The sequence below is a fragment of the Trachypithecus francoisi genome, unplaced genomic scaffold (genome assembly GCF_009764315.1).
Source record: "Trachypithecus francoisi isolate TF-2019V2 unplaced genomic scaffold, Tfra_2.0 Lachesis_group14, whole genome shotgun sequence".
Lineage (NCBI taxonomy): Eukaryota > Metazoa > Chordata > Mammalia > Primates > Cercopithecidae > Trachypithecus > Trachypithecus francoisi.
The window spans coordinates 33,454,081-33,472,243 of NW_022681459.1; the positions used below are offsets into that span (position 1 = coordinate 33,454,081).

Here is an 18,163-nt window from a genome sequence, read left to right on the forward strand (position 1 = left end):
GGTCCTGGGGGTGGAATCCTTATGAATAGGTTAATTCCCTGCCTTGGAGGTGAGTTGGATTAGTGCCTGCCTGAGCTGGTTGTTAGAGTCCAACTTCCTCAGTTTTTCTTGTTTCACTTCTTGCCATGTGGTCTTTGTCCACACCTCTCCCCCACTTTCACTTTCTACCATGAGTTGAAGCAGCATGAGACCCTCACCAGATGGGGTGCCCAGTCTTGGACTTTCCAGCCACCAGAATGATGAGCCAAACACACCTCTTCCTTTATAAATTACCTAGCCTCAGATATTCTGTTGTAGCAACACTGAAAAGAGTAAGACACTAGGCAACTCCACAGAGATGTCTAATATAACTGTGTTCTTCAGAGTCATCACCTTCAGGACCACAATGCCTGGTAGGGCCAGGACTCGCACCCGAGGCAGAGCCCGCCGCAGGGAGAGCTACCAACAAGAGGCACCTGGGGGACCCGGAGCACCTGGATCAGCTACAGTGAGCCCTGTAATGTTCATTGTTTTCTTTCTGCAAGAGATACGTGCCTGTACTGAAAAGAACAGAATTGGTTGTTGAGCCAAGCTAGTTCAGGTATAGTGCTAAGTGAGGACTAAAAAAGTTCGTAAGTCAGGCTCTATAGATGGCAGCATGGGGAGGCTTTACTCGGATGTACTCTCTACTGCTTCCTTCTCACATTTTCACATGTGCAAGCAGACTGACTTTCAGCCAAAAGTCGATGCAAAGGTTTCTAGATCTCTTGGCTTCTGCCAGGGTCTCCTCTTTGGAAGTGACCCAGAATGAGCAACTTCCTGAATGTCCTGGCACAGCCTGAGTTAGAATTTCCAGTCGTGTTGAAAACTTGTTATGCCTGCTCTGTTTTGTCTTCTCTTATTGCATATCCACTTTGCTTTCACACAATAGGATCCATAGTGGCGCCGAGGGGCCCCACCTGACATCCTCCAGGGCGACCCTATACTGCATGGAAGCAGCATGCCACCGTCCAGGTCCACTTATTGTGCGGTGTGATTGTTGCTTCTCTCTCCTTCTCCTAAGCCCTCCAACCTCAGTTCCTCCTCCTGGTCCTAATTCTCAGTTTTCAACATCGACTTCTGTGTCACTGAGATAAAGCATCCAGTGAGAGTGTCAGTGGCTCCCCGTCTTGTCTCCTCACTCATGAGCCATAGTCCAACCCCTCACTGGAGATCCTAGGGCATCATCTTTGTTCCTACCTAAAGCAAATATCTCTACTTAGCCCCTTAGCCAGTCCTCTGTCTAGGGCATGTCTCCTGCAACTTTCCTTTCTGTCTCCCAAGTCAGCAGGTGTGTTCTCCTAAATCATTCCCATTGTCTATAGACTCACTGAGTTCACTCCCATTCATCAGGAAACCTTCCCTGGGCCCTTCCACTCTGCCAGATTCACAGGGCAGCTCTCCTCAGACTTGCCCTTTCACATTTCCTGGGCACATTTGCGACCTCTTTTCTCCTGATCAACTTGCTCCACTTGGCGTTTAGGTTACCTCCTTCATCACTGACCACCCGTACTTGCTCTCCTTTGTGGCGTTCTCCTCTATGGCCTCTTGATATTGCCAAGCCCCAGCCCTTGAGCCACATCTTTTTTCTCCATATTCTCACTCCCTTGGTGAAGTTATCCAGTGTCCAAATGCTATCTGGTGTGTGGACAGATCCCTATATTTATCTCCTTGGCCAGAACCTCTCCTGCACCACCCAACACCCCCACGGGTGTCCACGGACACCTCACACTCCCAATCTGCCCTATCATGCCATATCCACCTCATCAGAAGGACTTCCATTCTTCTGTTTGCTCAGGCCAAAAGTCTATGGTTTCATCCTATCTTTATGACCTCAAGCCCTTCTCAAAAACAATCACAGGGTTTTTCTCTCCAATTTTTTCTTTTCTTCTTTTTTTTTTTCTTTTTTTTGAGTTGGAGTCTCTGTCATCCAGGTTGGAGTTCAGTGGCATGATTTCGGCTTGCTGCAATCTCCGCCTCCTGGGTTCACACCATTTTCCTGCTTCAGCCTCCCAAGTAGCTGGGACTGCAGGCGCCCGCCACCACGCCCGGCTAATTTTTTGTATTTTTAGTAGAGACAGGGTTTCACTGTGTTAGCCAGGATGGTCTTGATCTCCTGACCTCATGATCCACCCGCCTCAGCCTCCCAAAGTGCTGGGATTACAGGTGTGAGTCACCATGCCTGACCTCTAGTTTTTTTTTTCTCAAAAACTAATCCAGTATCAGACAATTTCTCACCACCCCTATCCCTGCCTTCTGGCCTGAACAGCTTACATCCCTTGCTATTTCCTTGTCTCTCACTCAGCCTGTTCCCAACACCAAACCTGACAAATCAGTTCATGTCATTCCTCTGCCTGGCATCCTGTCACAGCTGCTTTTTTTTTTTTTTTTTAAAAGACAGAGTTTCGCTCTTGTTGCCCAGGCTGGAGTGCAATGGTGTAATCTCGGCTCACTGCAAGTTCTGCCTCCCAAGTTCAAGTGATTCTCCTGCCTCAGCCTCCTGAGTAGCTGGGATTACAGGCATGCACCACCATGCCCAGTTAATTCTGTATTTTTAGTAGAGACGGGGTTTCTCCACGTTGGCCAGGCTGGTCTCGAACTCCTGACCTCAGGTGATCCGCCCACCTCAGCCTCCCAAAGTGCTGGGTTATAGGTGTGAACCACCGCACCTGGCCTCTGTCACAGCTCTCATTTTATCAGCCAGAAGCAATTTCCTTAAAATGACCTTCCCTTCATCTCACTGACATCTCTCTCCCTTTCCTTCTTCCAGCCACACTGGCTGCCTCATTCTTCCTTGAACATTCCCAGCTGCAGAACTCTGCTCTTTTTCCTTCACCTCTGGCTTGGGTAACTTTGCTAATTCAACTCAGCACCTCCAAGTCTTGGGTTCAATGGCACTTTCTCACTGAGACCTTCCTTTGCCCCCATCGGCTAGTGAAACCTGCCCCTTCACACCCCACCTTCCCAGTAATTTTTCTCCTTGGTTTGTTTTGTTCTTTGTTTCCTTAGCAATTACCACACAAGGTGCTATGTATGTTGCTTATTACAACTTAGTTTCTGTCACTGGAATGTGAGCTTTGCAGAGGAAGTTCCTTTGCCTTGTGCCCTGAAAGTGCCATTTGGAGGGAGAATGAACACAGTGGGGCACTGCTCATTATTTCTATTTCCAAAATCATGCAGACCCAGGAGCCCACTCAGTTGCAGCGGACACCCTGGCCACTGAGGGAGGAAGTCCCAGTGGTTAGACCTCTGCAGCCAAGAGGAGCAGGAGGAGCAGCACAGTCCCAAGGTGAAAGGAGGCAAGGACATGAGGGGCAGGGGATGCTTCATGTGTGAAGGGCCACCACAGCGGTAGAAGGTTCTAGACAGAGCCTGAGGACCCCTGTGAGGTTTGCTGGGATGAGAAGTGTGTGCAGCTTTCAACTGTCTCTCCTCGTGCAGTGAATTATCTGATAGTATTTTCTTCACCTATGTCTTGTGGAAGAGAAATGGAAGTCACTGTTTATTGGCCAGATCAACATAATTGCTTTTCAAATTTAGATGACATATTTGCAGATGATAACTCTAAGTTAACTTAATGGAATTCTAAGAACACCATTTTCTTGCCTTTTTAAATTGTGGCATTAACAGGTTGAACCTGTTACCTACATTGCAGGCTGACAGGTTATCCTCATTTATACAAGTGCTCATGCACACAGGCTCAGATATTGTCATTTGCTTAGGATTTGGCTAATGTGATTCAACTTTAGTCTGGATTCTCCACTTTGCTTTCTATAGCAAAATAGCTTGTGATGAGTCAAAACTTGAAACACTAAAAAATTGTATTATAGATAAATATTAAACCAAAACAAAATCCAGAACCTATAAAATGAGCTTATATATTTGAATACATAAAATTAAAACATATTTTTAATAATCAGATCCCATCTGAAGGGTTGTTATTAGATAGTATGTATAAATTACATGGACTGGGTGTGGTGGCTCACACCGGCACTTTGAGCAGCCCAGGTGGGTGGATCACTTGAGGCCAGAAGTTTGAGACCAGCCTGGCCAACAGGCAAAATCCTATCTCTACTAAAAATAGACAAGTTAGCCAGGCATGGTAGCATGTGCCTGTAATCTCAACTACTCAGGAGGCTGAGGCAGGAGAATCGCTTGAACCCAGGAGGCAGAGGTTCCAGTGAGCTGAGATGGTGCCACTGCACTCCAGCCTGGGTGACAGAGCGAGATTCCGTCTCAAAAAATAAAAGTACGTGGTTTGTAGCGAGTGCCAAGGTGCCAAGCTAGGATAACCTGTTTTCTTTTGCTGACATTTTAATATGAATTTGATTGCTGGATGTGTCAGGAACTAGTTGGGAGTTTGATAAAATTGTTTCAAATTTTATGTGTAAAATGTAGTTAGTCTGTCATAGAAATGGAGACACTTACTTTGTAAGATCATCATAAACTAAAAAATAGCCTCCAGAAGTAATATTTTGAGGAAAACCATTGTTGTAACCCAAGGCACAGACGTCCTGGACATTCAGGGGTACAGGATTTACAACAATGTGTGCATATTCCTTCAGGATGCCTCTCTTGTCACTGAAAGACTGCATTGTGCTGTCATTTAAATATTAACTTTGTAGAATACCTACATCACTATGAACCTTAGAATGGAAGTTAAAATAGTGTCATCCTTTCCTAGTTGCTCTTAATATAAAGGATAGATAAGTTTTGTGTTAAAAGCCAGTTTTATAGATTTTTTAAATGATTGGCTTATTTGGCATTTTATGATGCCCACTAGGGGGGGGCAGTGTAGTGCCAGGAGATAGGCTTAGAGACAGGATCAGAACCAACGTTTCTAGAATCTTGTACCATGAACAAATACACAAAGGAATGGGGCAAATATGTAGCAGGAATGAACAAAGTGCTGAGGCAACCATGGATGTGAACTGGGGACTCCTTGGGAAAGGTTTCTGGGTGGGCAAATATGTAGCAGGAATGAACAAAGTGCTGAGGCACCATGGATGTGAACTGGGGACTCCTTGGAAAGGTTTCTGGGTAAGGTTATGCTTTTGTGGCAACATGTCACCGAAATGTGTTTTGGAACCTTGGGTGGCATCTTTTTTACCTCCAGCAAACTTATGCTGGGTGTTAATACTGGCTTTTCTGTTCTTCCCTTTTTATTGTTTAAACTTCTGGCGTTTACATTTACGCAGGAGTGAAGGAACCTGGTCCTGAGGCTGGGTTGCATACAGCGCCCTTGCAGGAGAGGAGGATTGGTGGAGTTTTTCAGGACCTGGTGGTGAACACCAGGCGATATATGATGCATGTTAAAGACTCAAAAACAGGTATGTTGGCCTAGAAATCAATGTTTATGGAGCTGTTGGTTAACTTTTTTTTTTTTCCGTTGAGATAAGGTCCTGCTCTGTCGCCCAGGCTGGAATACAGTGATGTTCACTTCAGCCTTGAACTCCTGGGCTCAGCTGTTCCTCCCACCTTGAGTAGCTGGGACTACAGGTGGGCACCACCATGCCCAAATAGACGTATATATTTTTTAGTTTTGTAGAGACAGGGTCTTACTGGTCTAGAACTCCTGGCCCAAGCCATCCTCTCACCTGAGCCCTCCAAACTGCTGAGATTACAGGAATGAGCCACCACACCTGGCCCATTTTAAACTTTTGATAAAAGCTTTAATAAATTCTGGAAAGCTTTCTGTCATCACTGTAAGTAGAGGTGCCTCCCACCTGGCCCAGGCTGGTCTGGAACTCCTGGCCCAAACCATCCTCCCACCTGGGCCTCCCAAAGGGCTAGGATTATAGGTGTAAGCCACCATGCCCTGGCCTGTGCTGAGACTTTTTTTAAAATCACATAAGGTGGCACTTTTTCTCCTTTTGTAAACCACAAATGTTCTAATTTTTAATCTATTGTTCAATATCTTAAACTTCCTAAATGTATGCTTGCATAAGGGCTCACTGAAATTGATAGGCATTCTGCAAATCAGGTGCATTACAAATGTTATTTATCTCCTTGTCTGACCTAACTTTGGCTTGGCTTTTTTTTGATGGAGTTTAGCTCTTCTTGCCCAGGCTGGAGGGCAGTGGTGTGATCTCAGCTCACTACAGCCTCTGCCTCGTAGGTTCCAGTGATTCTCCTGCCTCAGCCTCCCGAGAAGCTTGGATTATAGGCACCCACCACTGTGCCCAGCTAATTTTGTGTATTTTTAATAGAGACAGGGTCACCATGTTGGCCAGACTGGTCTGGAACTCCTGATCTCAGGTGATCCCCCTGCCTCCGCCTCTGAGTGTTGGGATTATAGGCATGAGCCACTGTGCCCAGCCCTAACTTTGGCTTTTAATATTGTAGTGTCCAAACTGTTTGGGCCTAATCAGTCTTTCTTTATAGTCACATGGCTCAATTTTTCAGGTTCAGAGGGTACAGTGGTACAGCTACTCGCCAACCACTTCCGAGTGATTTCTCGTCCTCAGTGGGTTGCATATAAATACAACATTGACTACAGACCAGATATAGAAGATGGAAATCTCCGTACAATTTTACTTGATCAACAAAGAAGGAAATTTGGAGAGTGCCATATATTGATGGAAACTCTTTATTATTATCTCGGCCACTAAAAGAGTGGGTTAAGTAATGTTATTTCACATTTTCCTGTGTTCTTTCTGTTTTTACTTTATTATAATAAAATATCTATTTTTGTGCAGTTGTTTGTTTAGACGCCCCAAAGATCTCTTGCCCATATGACTTGTAGTGAAACCTACGTGCCATGTTTGGTTATCACTGATATTCAATAATGCCTCTAATTTTAATGCTTAAATGAAATTTAATAGCACAACGTGGCTCACAAATGCTGACAAAGTTTTAGATACTTTTTAAAAAAATTCTATTTGTTTCCTTCGAAACTTCAGCCCCCAACTCCTAGCAGAAAAAAAAACTAGAGAACTTATTTTCTTCCATAAATTTCTATATTAACTGAACAATTAAATTGTTTTCAGGAGCTTAAGTAAAATATTTCAACTTAAGTATTTAATTCCAACTCTTCACTCTTGTGAATCATGTTTTCTACATGCACGTGCTTCTGTGGGAAAGACTGCTCCATCACGATGGTGTGTTGGATAGCCAGGTGACATGGTGATTTGCCGTGCAGTGAAGCTGAGTTTTTTGGAAGAATATCTGGACTTTTTGTTTTTAATCTCAGAGAGTGGAATGGTTGAGCATGACCAAAGACAAAAAATTTGTGAATATTACAGTTGAGTTTTCCAAAGAAATCAGGCCCACGTCACCAGATTGCCTACGCTATTACAACATTCTCTTTCGAAGGTATGTGACCGGGTTGAGTTTCTTTGCTATTCATTCAGTTGTTTCACTGTGTAGTGGTGTGGAACACAGCCATTTGCTTCCAGCACTTTGTGTTCTTCATAGTCCTTGTGTATTAAGAGAGTGAAGGGTCTTGGAGATGAAATGATACTTGAGGCTCAACTAGAATATGCAAGTTCAGTGGCTTATCCTCAATGTTCTTCTCCTGGCCTATCCCTGCTCTTTGTCTCATACCTGCCTAGAAAGAGTAGGCCGGGCGCGGTGGCTCAAGCCTGTAATCCCAGCACTTTGGGAGGCTGAGACGGGTGGATCATGAGGTCAGGAGATCGAGACCATCCTGGCTAACACGGTGAAACCCCGTCTCTACTAAAAAATACAAAAAAAACACTAGCCGGGCGAGGTGGCGGGCGCCTGTAGTCCCAGCTACTCCAGAGGCTGAGGCAGGAGAATAGCGTGAACCCGGGAGGCGGAGCTTGCAGTGAGCTGAGATCCGGCCACTGCACTCCAGCCTGGGCGACAGAGCAAGACTCCGTCTCAAAAAAAAAAAAAAAAGAAAGAGTAATAGACATCAGCTATGCACATCTGTGTATGTCTCTGTAGGAAATACATGTTTTATTCTGTGGTCACTACAATGACTAAATATTTAAAGTTAAAATTTGAAAGGCAGAGTTTGAGGCCGGGCATGGTGGCTCACGCCTGTAATCCCAGCACTTTGGGAGGCTGAGGCGGCTGGATCATTTGAGGTCAGGAGTCCCAGACCAGCCTGGCCAACACGATGAAACCCTGCCACTACTAAAAATACAAAAATTAGCCAGGCATGGTGGTGGGTGCTTCCGAGAGGAAGCTACTTGGGAGGCTGAGGCAGGAGGATCACTTGGTCCCAGGAGGTGGAGGTTGCAGTGAGCAGAGATTGTGTCACTGCACTACAGCCTGGGTGACAGAGCAAGACTCTGTCTCAAAAAAAAAAAAAGGCACAGTTTGAAAAAGAGGCCTTAGTTCAGTTTTGAGAATGAAGAACAGTTTGATAACCTTTCTATAATATTGTGTTTATAAGGAGATGGAACAATTGAGGTTAAATGAACCTTAATATCCACCTCATAATGTAACTTAGTTATCAGGTACTTTGTGTTCATTGATAATATAAACAGTCACTGGAAGATTTTCTTCTTTCCCTTATATGTCTTACCAAATGCTTAATGATGTACCTGCTACTTTCAACAAAATCTATTCTTTCCATTTCTAGAACTTTCAAGCTGCTGGATTTTGAGCAAGTTGGTCGCAACTATTATATCAAAAAGAAGGCAATTCAGTTGTACCGTCATGGGTTTGTATAAAGAAGAAAATTTCATATTCTGTAGACTTAAACATAGGATTTTTTGAGAAAGTTATTCATTTCACATTTGAAGTGGTATGCCTTAAAAGTGATGGCCTTTTAAATGATATCCACTAACCATGAAAAATTTAGTATAATGTCAACTCAAATTAAGAGTCACTTTAAAAATCTTAGTATGATAAATATAAACCTTGAGGTATTCAGTTGTTGCATACACATTGTTAAGCCTAAACAATCATCCAAAATGGGTAATTTGTCTTTGAAAATATCTTCAACCATAGCAACTATATCTCTCTATATTACTCACTGGTATATGTATATATTACATGTAAGTTATGTTACAGATAAATATGGATGTAATACTTTAAGCCTGTGGGTGATAAAAAAAGTTTAACAAAAATGGTATAAATAGCACATCCAATAAATGTTTATCTGAAGGTCCTTCAAAAGACTAAGAACAAATACTTAAAACTGACTCTTAAGTACCAATTTTTAGACCCAGAGCTTAGGCCCAGAAGCCCTTGACTTTATGTGAAGAGCTTGGACTTAATACTCTCATGTAATTTATTCTAGTACCAGTTTGGAAATCTGGCTTGGTTATGTTACTTCTATTCTTCAATATGAAAACGGCATTACCCTCTGTGCCGATGTGAGCCACAGACTGCTCCGAATAGAAACTGCTTACGATTTCATAAAGAGAACATCTGCGGAGGCCCAGACAGGAAACATCCGAGAGGAAATAACTAATAAATTAATTGGATCAATTGTTCTGACAAAGTAAGTCTGTCTTTTAAAAACCTATCCAATCACTTTAACTCCCCCCCCCACCCCCTCCCAAGAGATGGTCCTATAGTTTTCTGATTACTAAATGTTGAAGTTCAGGAGTAGAAATGGCAAGAACAACTGGTCCCATCTCTCCTCTGGTTATACAACTTGGGAGAAGAATGTGTCAATTGTAGACTTCACTCTCTTGTAATCCCTAATGCCAGTCCATTTGTTCTGAACCCTACCTTGCACATAACACTAAGCTGTTTCTGAATTTCTTTCCTTTTCCTCTTTGTTATAGGCATTTAGCTAGTTTAAAAACCAGTGCTTAGTTATAATCCATCAGCCATTTCCCATTTGAAGGAAGTTTTAAAATCTTTCTACAACAGAAATCCTAAATTGATGAGAGAATGGATTTAAAGAACCAGTTAGTTAGCCAACACAATCTTACATGGACGCAATTGGAGGACTTGTACTTCTCAGTTCTAAAACTTACCAGAAAGCTCTAGTAATCAAGACAGTGTGATGTTGGCCTAACGATAGATAGAGACCAATGAAATAAGTCCAGAAGGTTAACCCTCCACTTAGTTGACTTCTGACAAGTATGTCAAGGCAATTCAAAAGGGGAAAGAATAATCTTTTCAATAATGTTGCTGGGATAACTGAATATCCACCTTCCTCATGCAGTTCACACAATTCCAATTTAATTCAAAAACCAACTTAATAGACCTACATTTAAGAACTGAAAGCATAACATTCTTAGAAAGATTCAGTCTCTTTGACTTTGAGCTAGGCAAAACCTTAGATAAGCCACTCAAAGCAGAAGTGATAACAAAAGAAACAAACACATTGGGTTTCACCAAATTAAAAAGTTACTCAAACTATGCTATCAAAACTGTGAAAACACAACTGGAAAAAGTGGGGAAAATGTTTGCAAAACACGTAAGTAACCTGTATCTAGAATATACAAACAATACTTAATTGAGAGACAACATATTTTTTTAAATGGACAAAAGATTAGATACTTCTGCAGATATATTTAAACAAAATGTACAAGTGGCCAATGCATGAAAATGTACATCAGTAGCCATCATAGAAATGCAAGTGAAAACCACAATGAGATATCATTTCATACCTACTACGATGGTTAAAATTAGACAGATGTTGACAAGTATTGGCAAGGATGTGGAACGATCAGAAGCAACCCTAGTATGCTGCTTGTAGGAATATTAAATGGTATGGCTTCTTTGGAAAACAGTCTGGCACTTTCTTAAAATGCTAAAGATGTGCATTACTGAAGTGGCCTTGTTTGAGGAAATTTACTAGGTTTGTTGTCTCACACTAAGGAAAGCAAAGATGCAGATGCAGGAGGTGTGGGTTTAGGAGCAGAAAGCTGAGTAGGTTAAAGAGAAAATCCCCCCCTTGCAGGGGGAGGGGCATTCCAAATGGGTCTCCCCCTTTGCAGAGGGATGGGTTGGTTTCATAGAGGGGCTTGAGGAGGTGGTGTCTGATTTACATAGAGCCCAGAGGATTGGCTGGACCAGGTGTGCCATTTATATAGCCTGCAAAGAGGCTGGCTATCCCGCTCTAATCTTTAATGTAGATGTGGTCTCCACCTGGCCGGCACCATAACACCTGCACACATGGCAACAAGGAGAAGGGAAGAGAACTTCCATGTTGGATATACTGGCTTCTGGCATAACTGCTGGCATTCAACTATGCAAGCTTCCAGCTTGCTTATCTATGCTTGCAGCTTGATTTTTCAGGCTGTGTTTTGTTAGAAAATAAATGGTTTGGACGCTGCTTTCTTAAGAGAAAATTCCACCGAGAACTTTTACTAACCACCTAAATTCCTTTTTAACTCCTATATCATCACCATATGAACCAGTAATTTTATTCCTACTTAAATACACAAGAGAAATGAGAACATGTTTACTAAAATTGGCACACAATTGTTTGTAACGTTATGGTAACCAAAAGTACGTAACAACCATAATGTCCAGCTGGTGAATGGATAAACAAAAGGTGAGATATCATACAATAGAATATTATTTGGAAATGAAAAGGAATTAAGTGCTAAGACTTCAGCGTGGATGAACCTTAAACATGATGCTAAGTGAAAGAAGCCAGTCGGGAAAGAACACACGTTGTATGACTCAGTTTATATGAAGTGAATGAGCAAATGTGTTGAGACAGGAAGTAGACTAGTGGTTGCCTGAAGGCTGGTGAATTAGGCTAAAATGGGAAGTGACTGCTTATGTTTCTTCTTTGTCTTGATGATTGCATAACTCTGGCTATAGAAAAAAACAGGTGATCGTATGCTCAGGTGGGTGAGTTGTGCAGTATGTGAATTACATCATAGTAAATCTAATATATCCTGCAATTCCTTACAGGATTAAAAATATCTTATTTTCGGCCGGGCGTGGTGGCTCACACCTGTAATCCCACCACTTTGGGAGGCCAAGGTGGGCAGATCACAAGGTCAGGAGATCGAGACCATCTTGACCAACACAGTGAAACCCCATCTCTACTAAAATACAAAAAATTAGCCGGGCGTGGTGGCATGCGCCTGTAGTCCCAGCTACTCAGGAGGCTGAGGCAGGAGAATGGCGTGAACCCGGGAGGTGGAGCTTGCAGTGATCCGAGATCATGCCACTGCGCTGCAGCCTGGGCAACAGAGTGAGACTCTGTCTCAAAAAAACAAAATTCTTATTTCCTGTGTGGATGGTACCATGCAATGAATAAGTTGGAAATGATACCATGTTGTAATTATTCCACAGATACAACAACAAAACCTACAGAGTGGATGATATTGATTGGAAGCAGAATCCTGAAGACACATTTAACAGATCAGATGGTAGCAAAATCACCTATATAGACTACTACAGGCAGGTATGAAACTGTATTTCTTTAAATATATTTAAATTGTAAACCTTCATGTATTTCAGTTTATCTTATTTAGATACTTGAACATATTTGTCATATAAACATATGTATTTTCCTTTTAGAGGATTATAGCTTGACTGATTTATTATCCATGCATCCAAGTGCCTTGTATATAGGATAATGTCACATAACTAAAATGGTGCCAGTGTGACCCCTTCTTTCAGGCTTAAAAGTGGCTACTATCATACTTTTTATATTTTTTGAGTTGTAGTCTTGTTCCGTCTCCCAGGATGGAGTGCAGTGGCATGATCTCTGCTCACTGCCACCTCCACCTCCCAGGTTCAAGCAATTTTCCTGCCTCAGCCTCCCAAGTAGCTGGGACTACAGGCGCCTGCCACCACACCTGGCTAATTTTTGTATTTTTAGTAGAGATGGGATTTCACCGTATCAGTCAGGCTGGCCTTGAACTCCTGACCTCAGGTGATCCATCTGCCTTGGCCTCCCAAATTGGGTCAAATAAAGAGTAACGCAAAAAAGAACTGAGTCTCAGTAATGACTACGATTGCTGTTCCCTTTCCAGACTGCTCATTCTTTCTCTATTGAAAGAATAAGAAACACCAAGAATGCATGTAAGGTGCTTGGCACATAGTAATAAGCTCTATATTATGTCTAGCTAATTAATATTCTGGACACTTGCTCATGGCATTTGTGGGTACACAACGTGAACGTATCCTGCTGATTCCTCAGTTGTGCTACATGACAGGTACTGATGGCTTACAGCCACTCTTCAAACTGTCCTCTTGACAGTTTTCAGTATGCTTTGGGAGTTTTCAAGGCAAGCCTGGTGAGACCCACTACAGATCCTGTCTCACCCACTCTCATATACAATGTTAGAGTAGCTTGACGATTCTAGTGTCATGGTTCGTGGGAGTCCTGTCTTTGGCCAAGTATGCTCACAAGGAAAGGTCCCTAGCATATCAAAGGTAAGAGAATTTTGAGAGTATTCATAGTACACTATTAAACTTGGGGAAGCTATGTCACCAGCATGCCTGTGGCCCTTCATTTGTAGTCTCACATACGCACTTGTGAACCTGTGTGTGTGATGTTTCTAAGGTCTCACTGGTGGTCATGCTGGTCTCTTGTTTGTTGAGCAGCAACATAAAGAAATTGTCACTGTGAAGAAACAGCCACTTTTGGTCAGCCAGGGCAGATGGAAAAAGGGCCTAACGGGTACACAACGTGAACCTATCCTGCTGATTCCTCAAGCTGTGCTCCATGACAGGTACTGATGGCTTACAGCACTTCTTTAAAGGCAGGTATAACTATGACTTGGTGCAGGCTTTTCAGGGAATTCGAAGTGTGTCTCCTTGGTAAGGTAGTAGGTTTCTCCAGCTATTATAATTTAGTCCTCACACAAATTCATGCTTGTTTAGATGTATCTCGTGGGATTTTGACTTCAAGTACATGCACTGAAACCTAGAGGAAGAAACAAGATTGGCACATTTGATCTGATATGGCCGTAGATAATTCCATTCAGAGATCCTGGGATGAAGGCCTGCTGCCTCGCTGAGAATCACTGGACTATATTTAAACTTCTTAATACAACCCGTAAGATTGATCTGTGTGTGTTATAAATATTGAATTTACTTTTATGTTTACAATCTTATGTTGTACTTTGTTTATGATACTTTTTATTTGCTCCTTCCTTTAATCCTTTCCTGCCTTGTACTAGATTGATCAAATGTTTCTGCCTTTCCTTCATTTTACTTCATTTCTTCCTAACTCTTGGTATGAATGTCATGATTTCCACTGTGGTTTCACGTTGTCTTTCATTAATATAACTGTTTTAAGTATAAAGCACCAGAAGCTTTATCATTTTCCCTAATAACTGAAGAATCTTAGTATGCTTTAACCTCATGACTCCTTTTCTATGTAAGTGTTATATCCAGTATTTTAGGGGTTTTTTTTTGGAGACAGTCTCACTCTGTTGCCCAGGCTGGAGTGCAGTGATGCAATCTCAGCTCACTGCAACTTCTACCTCCTGGGTTAAAACAATTCTCCTGCCTCAGCCTCCCGAGTAGCTGGGATTACAGGTGCCCACCAGCATGCCCAGCTAATTTTTGTATTTTTAGTAGAGACAGGGTTTCACCATGTTGGTCAGGCTGGTCTCGAACTCCTGACCTCACGATTCACCCGCCTCGGCCTCCCAAAGTGCTGGGATTACAGGTGTGAGCCACCACACCCAGCCAGGTCTTGTTTTAACATACCCTATAAATTGTCATTTATGAAATCAAGGCTTTTTTATGCTCCATCGTAACTCATCAGCATTGCTTTTTGCATTTCATTCTCCCTTCACTGTTCGATTTCCTTCTTCCTAAAATACAGTCTTTTTGGGTAGTTCTCTCAGTGAGGGTCTGGTGGATCTGCTAATGTATATACTCTATGTGCCCTAACTGAGCATGTTTGTATTTCACTGTCACCCTTGATAAGTTAGCTGGATATCAACTTCTAGCTTGATGGCTATTTTTAAGCCTTTTAAAGATACTTCATAGTATTCTGGTTTCTACTCTTGCTGAATGTGATTTTTATTGTTTGTAAATATATTATTCCTGTGGTTGCTTTTACATTTTCTTACGCCTGCTGAAGTTTTGCTATAACATTTCTAAGTGTGAACTTCTACTGATCTTTGCCCAAATCTTGTTATTCTTCAATCTGAGGATTCAGAATCTCGGACTTTCTCTTTGAATATTGCTCCACCCCACCACACCCCCATCATATCTTATCTACTACTGAAACTTCTATTAGATATAGAGCAAATCTTATTTTACCTTACATTTTTCTAAACATTTTTTCATATCTTCCACATCTTTATGGCTCTCCACTGCATTATGGGGATTTTGTGAACATATGTTCCAGTTAACAATTTGTTTTTTTTATGTCTAACCTACTCTTTAACCCTTCCACTGATTTTTCTTCATTTTGACTATATTCATGTTTGTTAGATATTCAAATACAAATTGACCTTTTCATTAGACATTCTTATGGCCTTTATTCCTTTTTATATCTTTTCTTTTTTCAGTACATTGTTATATAGAATGTTTCTAACCATTTCATCTTCTGGAAGTTGTGTCTAATCTTAATGTCTTAAAGGCTGGCTCTCACTCATAATGACTTACATCCTGATAACAAGAAAAAGACTTCTAAATCACTGGAATTACTTTCCTTGGGTCCATGAACAACAGGGCTGACTATATGAAACTATTTTGTAGCCTATTCAGTATTATTTTCTGAACACATCATTTCTCTGCTCAGGATAACAAAGAATAAGTGTCATACAAAATGTTTCACATGAAAGAAACTGGTCTCTTTTTTCACACTGCTGTTATTTTTTTTATTTTTTTATATATATTTTTTCTTTTTCTTTTTTTTTTTTTTTTTGAGACGGAGTCTAGCTCTGTCACCCAGGCTGGAGTGCAGTGGCGCGATCTCGGCTCACTGCAAGCTCCACCTCCTGGGTTTACGCCATTCTCCTGCCTCAGCCTCCCGAGTAGCTGGGACTACAGGCGCCCGCCATCTCACCCGGCTAGTTTTTTGTATTTTTTAGTAGAGACGGGGTTTCACCGTGTAGACCAGGATGGTCTCGATCTCCTGACCTCGTGATCCACCCGTCTCGTTCTCCCAAAGTGCTGGGATTACAGGCTTGAGCCACTGCGCCCGGCCTATTTTTTTATGTTTTGAGACAGAGTCTTGCTCTGTTGCCCAGGCTGGAGTGCAGTGGTGCGATCTTCGCTCACTGCAAGCTCCGCCTCCCAGGTTCACACCATTCTCCTGCCTCTGCCTCCTGAGTAGCTGAGACTACAGGCACCCACCACCACGCCCAGCTAATGTTTTGTATTTTTAGTAGAGATGGGGTTTCACCATGTTAGCCAGGATGGTCTTGATCTCTGGACCTCGTGATCTGCCCGCCTTGGCCTCCCAGAGTGCTGAGATTACAGGCATGAGCCACCACGCCCAGCCCCGCACTGCTGTTTTAAAGCAGAAAGACATTTTAAAAATAGAAACGTCTGGCTGGACGTGGTGGCTCACGCCTGTAATCCCAGCACTTTGGGTCACCAAGATGGGTGGATCACTTGAGGTCAGGAGTTCGAGACCAGCTTGGCCAACACGGTGAAACCCCGTCTCTACTAAAAATACAAAAAATTAGCTGGGCGTGGTGACAGGCACCTGTAATCCCAGCTACGCAGGAGGCTGAGGCAGGAGAATTGCTTGAACCTGGGAGGCAGAGGTTGCAGTGTGCTGAGATCGTGCCACTGCACTCCAGCCTGGGCGACAAGACTCCATCAGATTGACAGATAGACAGACAGACAGACAGACACACAGACAGGTAGATAGATAACCTCTTAGGCTACTGCATAAACATTTTGATGGTCATGATATATTCAATATAATTCGTGACGACTCCAAATTGTCAATATAAACATCAGTTGCTATCTTTTGTATTCATAATTTAAAGAGTTTTAGAGCCACACTGAAGTTAACTCTTATGTGGTCACAGACATTTACAAATGTTTGATGAAGGAACTTCGACAACCAGAAGACTAATCGCAATTTCTAGATCCAAATGAGGAATCTCTACCCAATAGTAAAAAAACAGACCAAATTAGTTCTAAAGAATCAGAAATGCTTTAAGGTAAATTTATTGGAATTAAGTGATTGTGCTGAACTGAAGCAAATTGAGAAAATTACAGATTCAAAAAATACAGATGACTTGTCAACTCTATGTCAATAACTGTCCCTGGAGGTGGATTTTGAAAATCGCTTCCATGCTTTGTTTTTTTTTGTTTGTTTGTTTTTTTTTGTTTGTTTTTGTTTTTGTTTTTTTTTGAGACGGAGTCTCGCTCTGCCACCCAGGCTGGAGTGCAGTGGCCGGATCTCAGCTCACTGCAAGCTCCGCCTCCCGGGTTTACGCCATTCTCCTGCCTCAGCCTCCCGAGTAGCTGGGACTACAGGCGCCCGCCTCGTCGCCCGGCTAGTTTTTTTTTTTTGTATTTTTAAGTAGAGACAGGGTTTCACCGTATTAGCCAGGATGGTCTCGATCTCCTGACCTCGTGATCCGCCCGTCTCGGCCTCCCAAAGTGCTGGGATTACAGGCTTGAGCCACCGCGCCCGGCCGCTTCCATGCTTAAGAAAAAATCTACTGTTTATTCGTTCCTTCACCACAATGAAAGCTAGAGTGAAACTTAAAAAAATTAGGGTAAGTGTCTCTAGGTTTACTCAGCCTTACCTCAGAAGTATACAGTGTATTAAAACATCTGTTTTACATTTAGGACCCATTAAAAAGAATGGACAGCAGCCCTCCTTATACCCTAATTTTACCAATTTCAATTGGGCTCCATGTGCCCAATTGAAGCAGTAAATGAGGAGGTATTTATTCATGGCCACCCACATCCCAGGGGAAGGGTCCCTTCCTCACAACTTTAGGATCATTCCTACAATCCCAGCTGGGCAGCGGGCCCTCAGGAAACAGGAGTTTTACAAAAGTGGAGTTTTCCAGGTTTTGTAAGTCTTAGGGCTGGAGATTCCCTCCAGCTGGCTCCTCCAGTCTGGAGACACACAAAAGTCCAGGATAAGTGTGAACTGTTGGCAGGCTACGTTCATGGATTTCTTCTTTTTTTGAGATGGAGTATGACTCTGTCCCCGAGGCTGGAGTGCAGTGGCATGATCTCGGCCCACTACAACCTCCCTCTCCCAGATTCAAGCGATTCCATGGCTCAGCCTCCCAAGTAGCTGGTATTACAGGTGTGTGCCACCACGCCTGGCTAATTTTTGTATTTGTATTAGTAGAGATGG

General features: G+C 42.6%; 2 protein-coding genes across 2 annotated transcripts in view; one reads left to right on the top strand and one right to left on the bottom strand.

Moving 5' to 3' along the window:
* The first annotated feature begins 385 nt into the window (after nt 1–385).
* On the top strand, nt 386–13,602 carry LOC117096505 (piwi-like protein 3). Its single transcript, XM_033233936.1, is given in 10 exon segments — nt 386–487; nt 3,199–3,307; nt 5,217–5,348; nt 6,424–6,591; nt 6,594–6,637; nt 7,211–7,332; nt 8,573–8,653; nt 9,236–9,439; nt 12,208–12,319; nt 13,468–13,602. Coding segments are annotated over 10 exon segments (1,209 nt in total).
* A 3,882-nt stretch (nt 13,603–17,484) lies between these two features.
* LOC117096588 (piwi-like protein 3) overlaps nt 17,485–18,163 on the bottom strand; it is a 29,854-nt gene continuing 29,175 nt past the window's right edge. The window contains exon 9 of the mRNA XM_033234027.1: nt 17,485–17,552. The gene's annotated coding sequence lies outside the window, so the exon portion shown is untranslated. The remainder of the gene's footprint in view (nt 17,553–18,163) is intronic.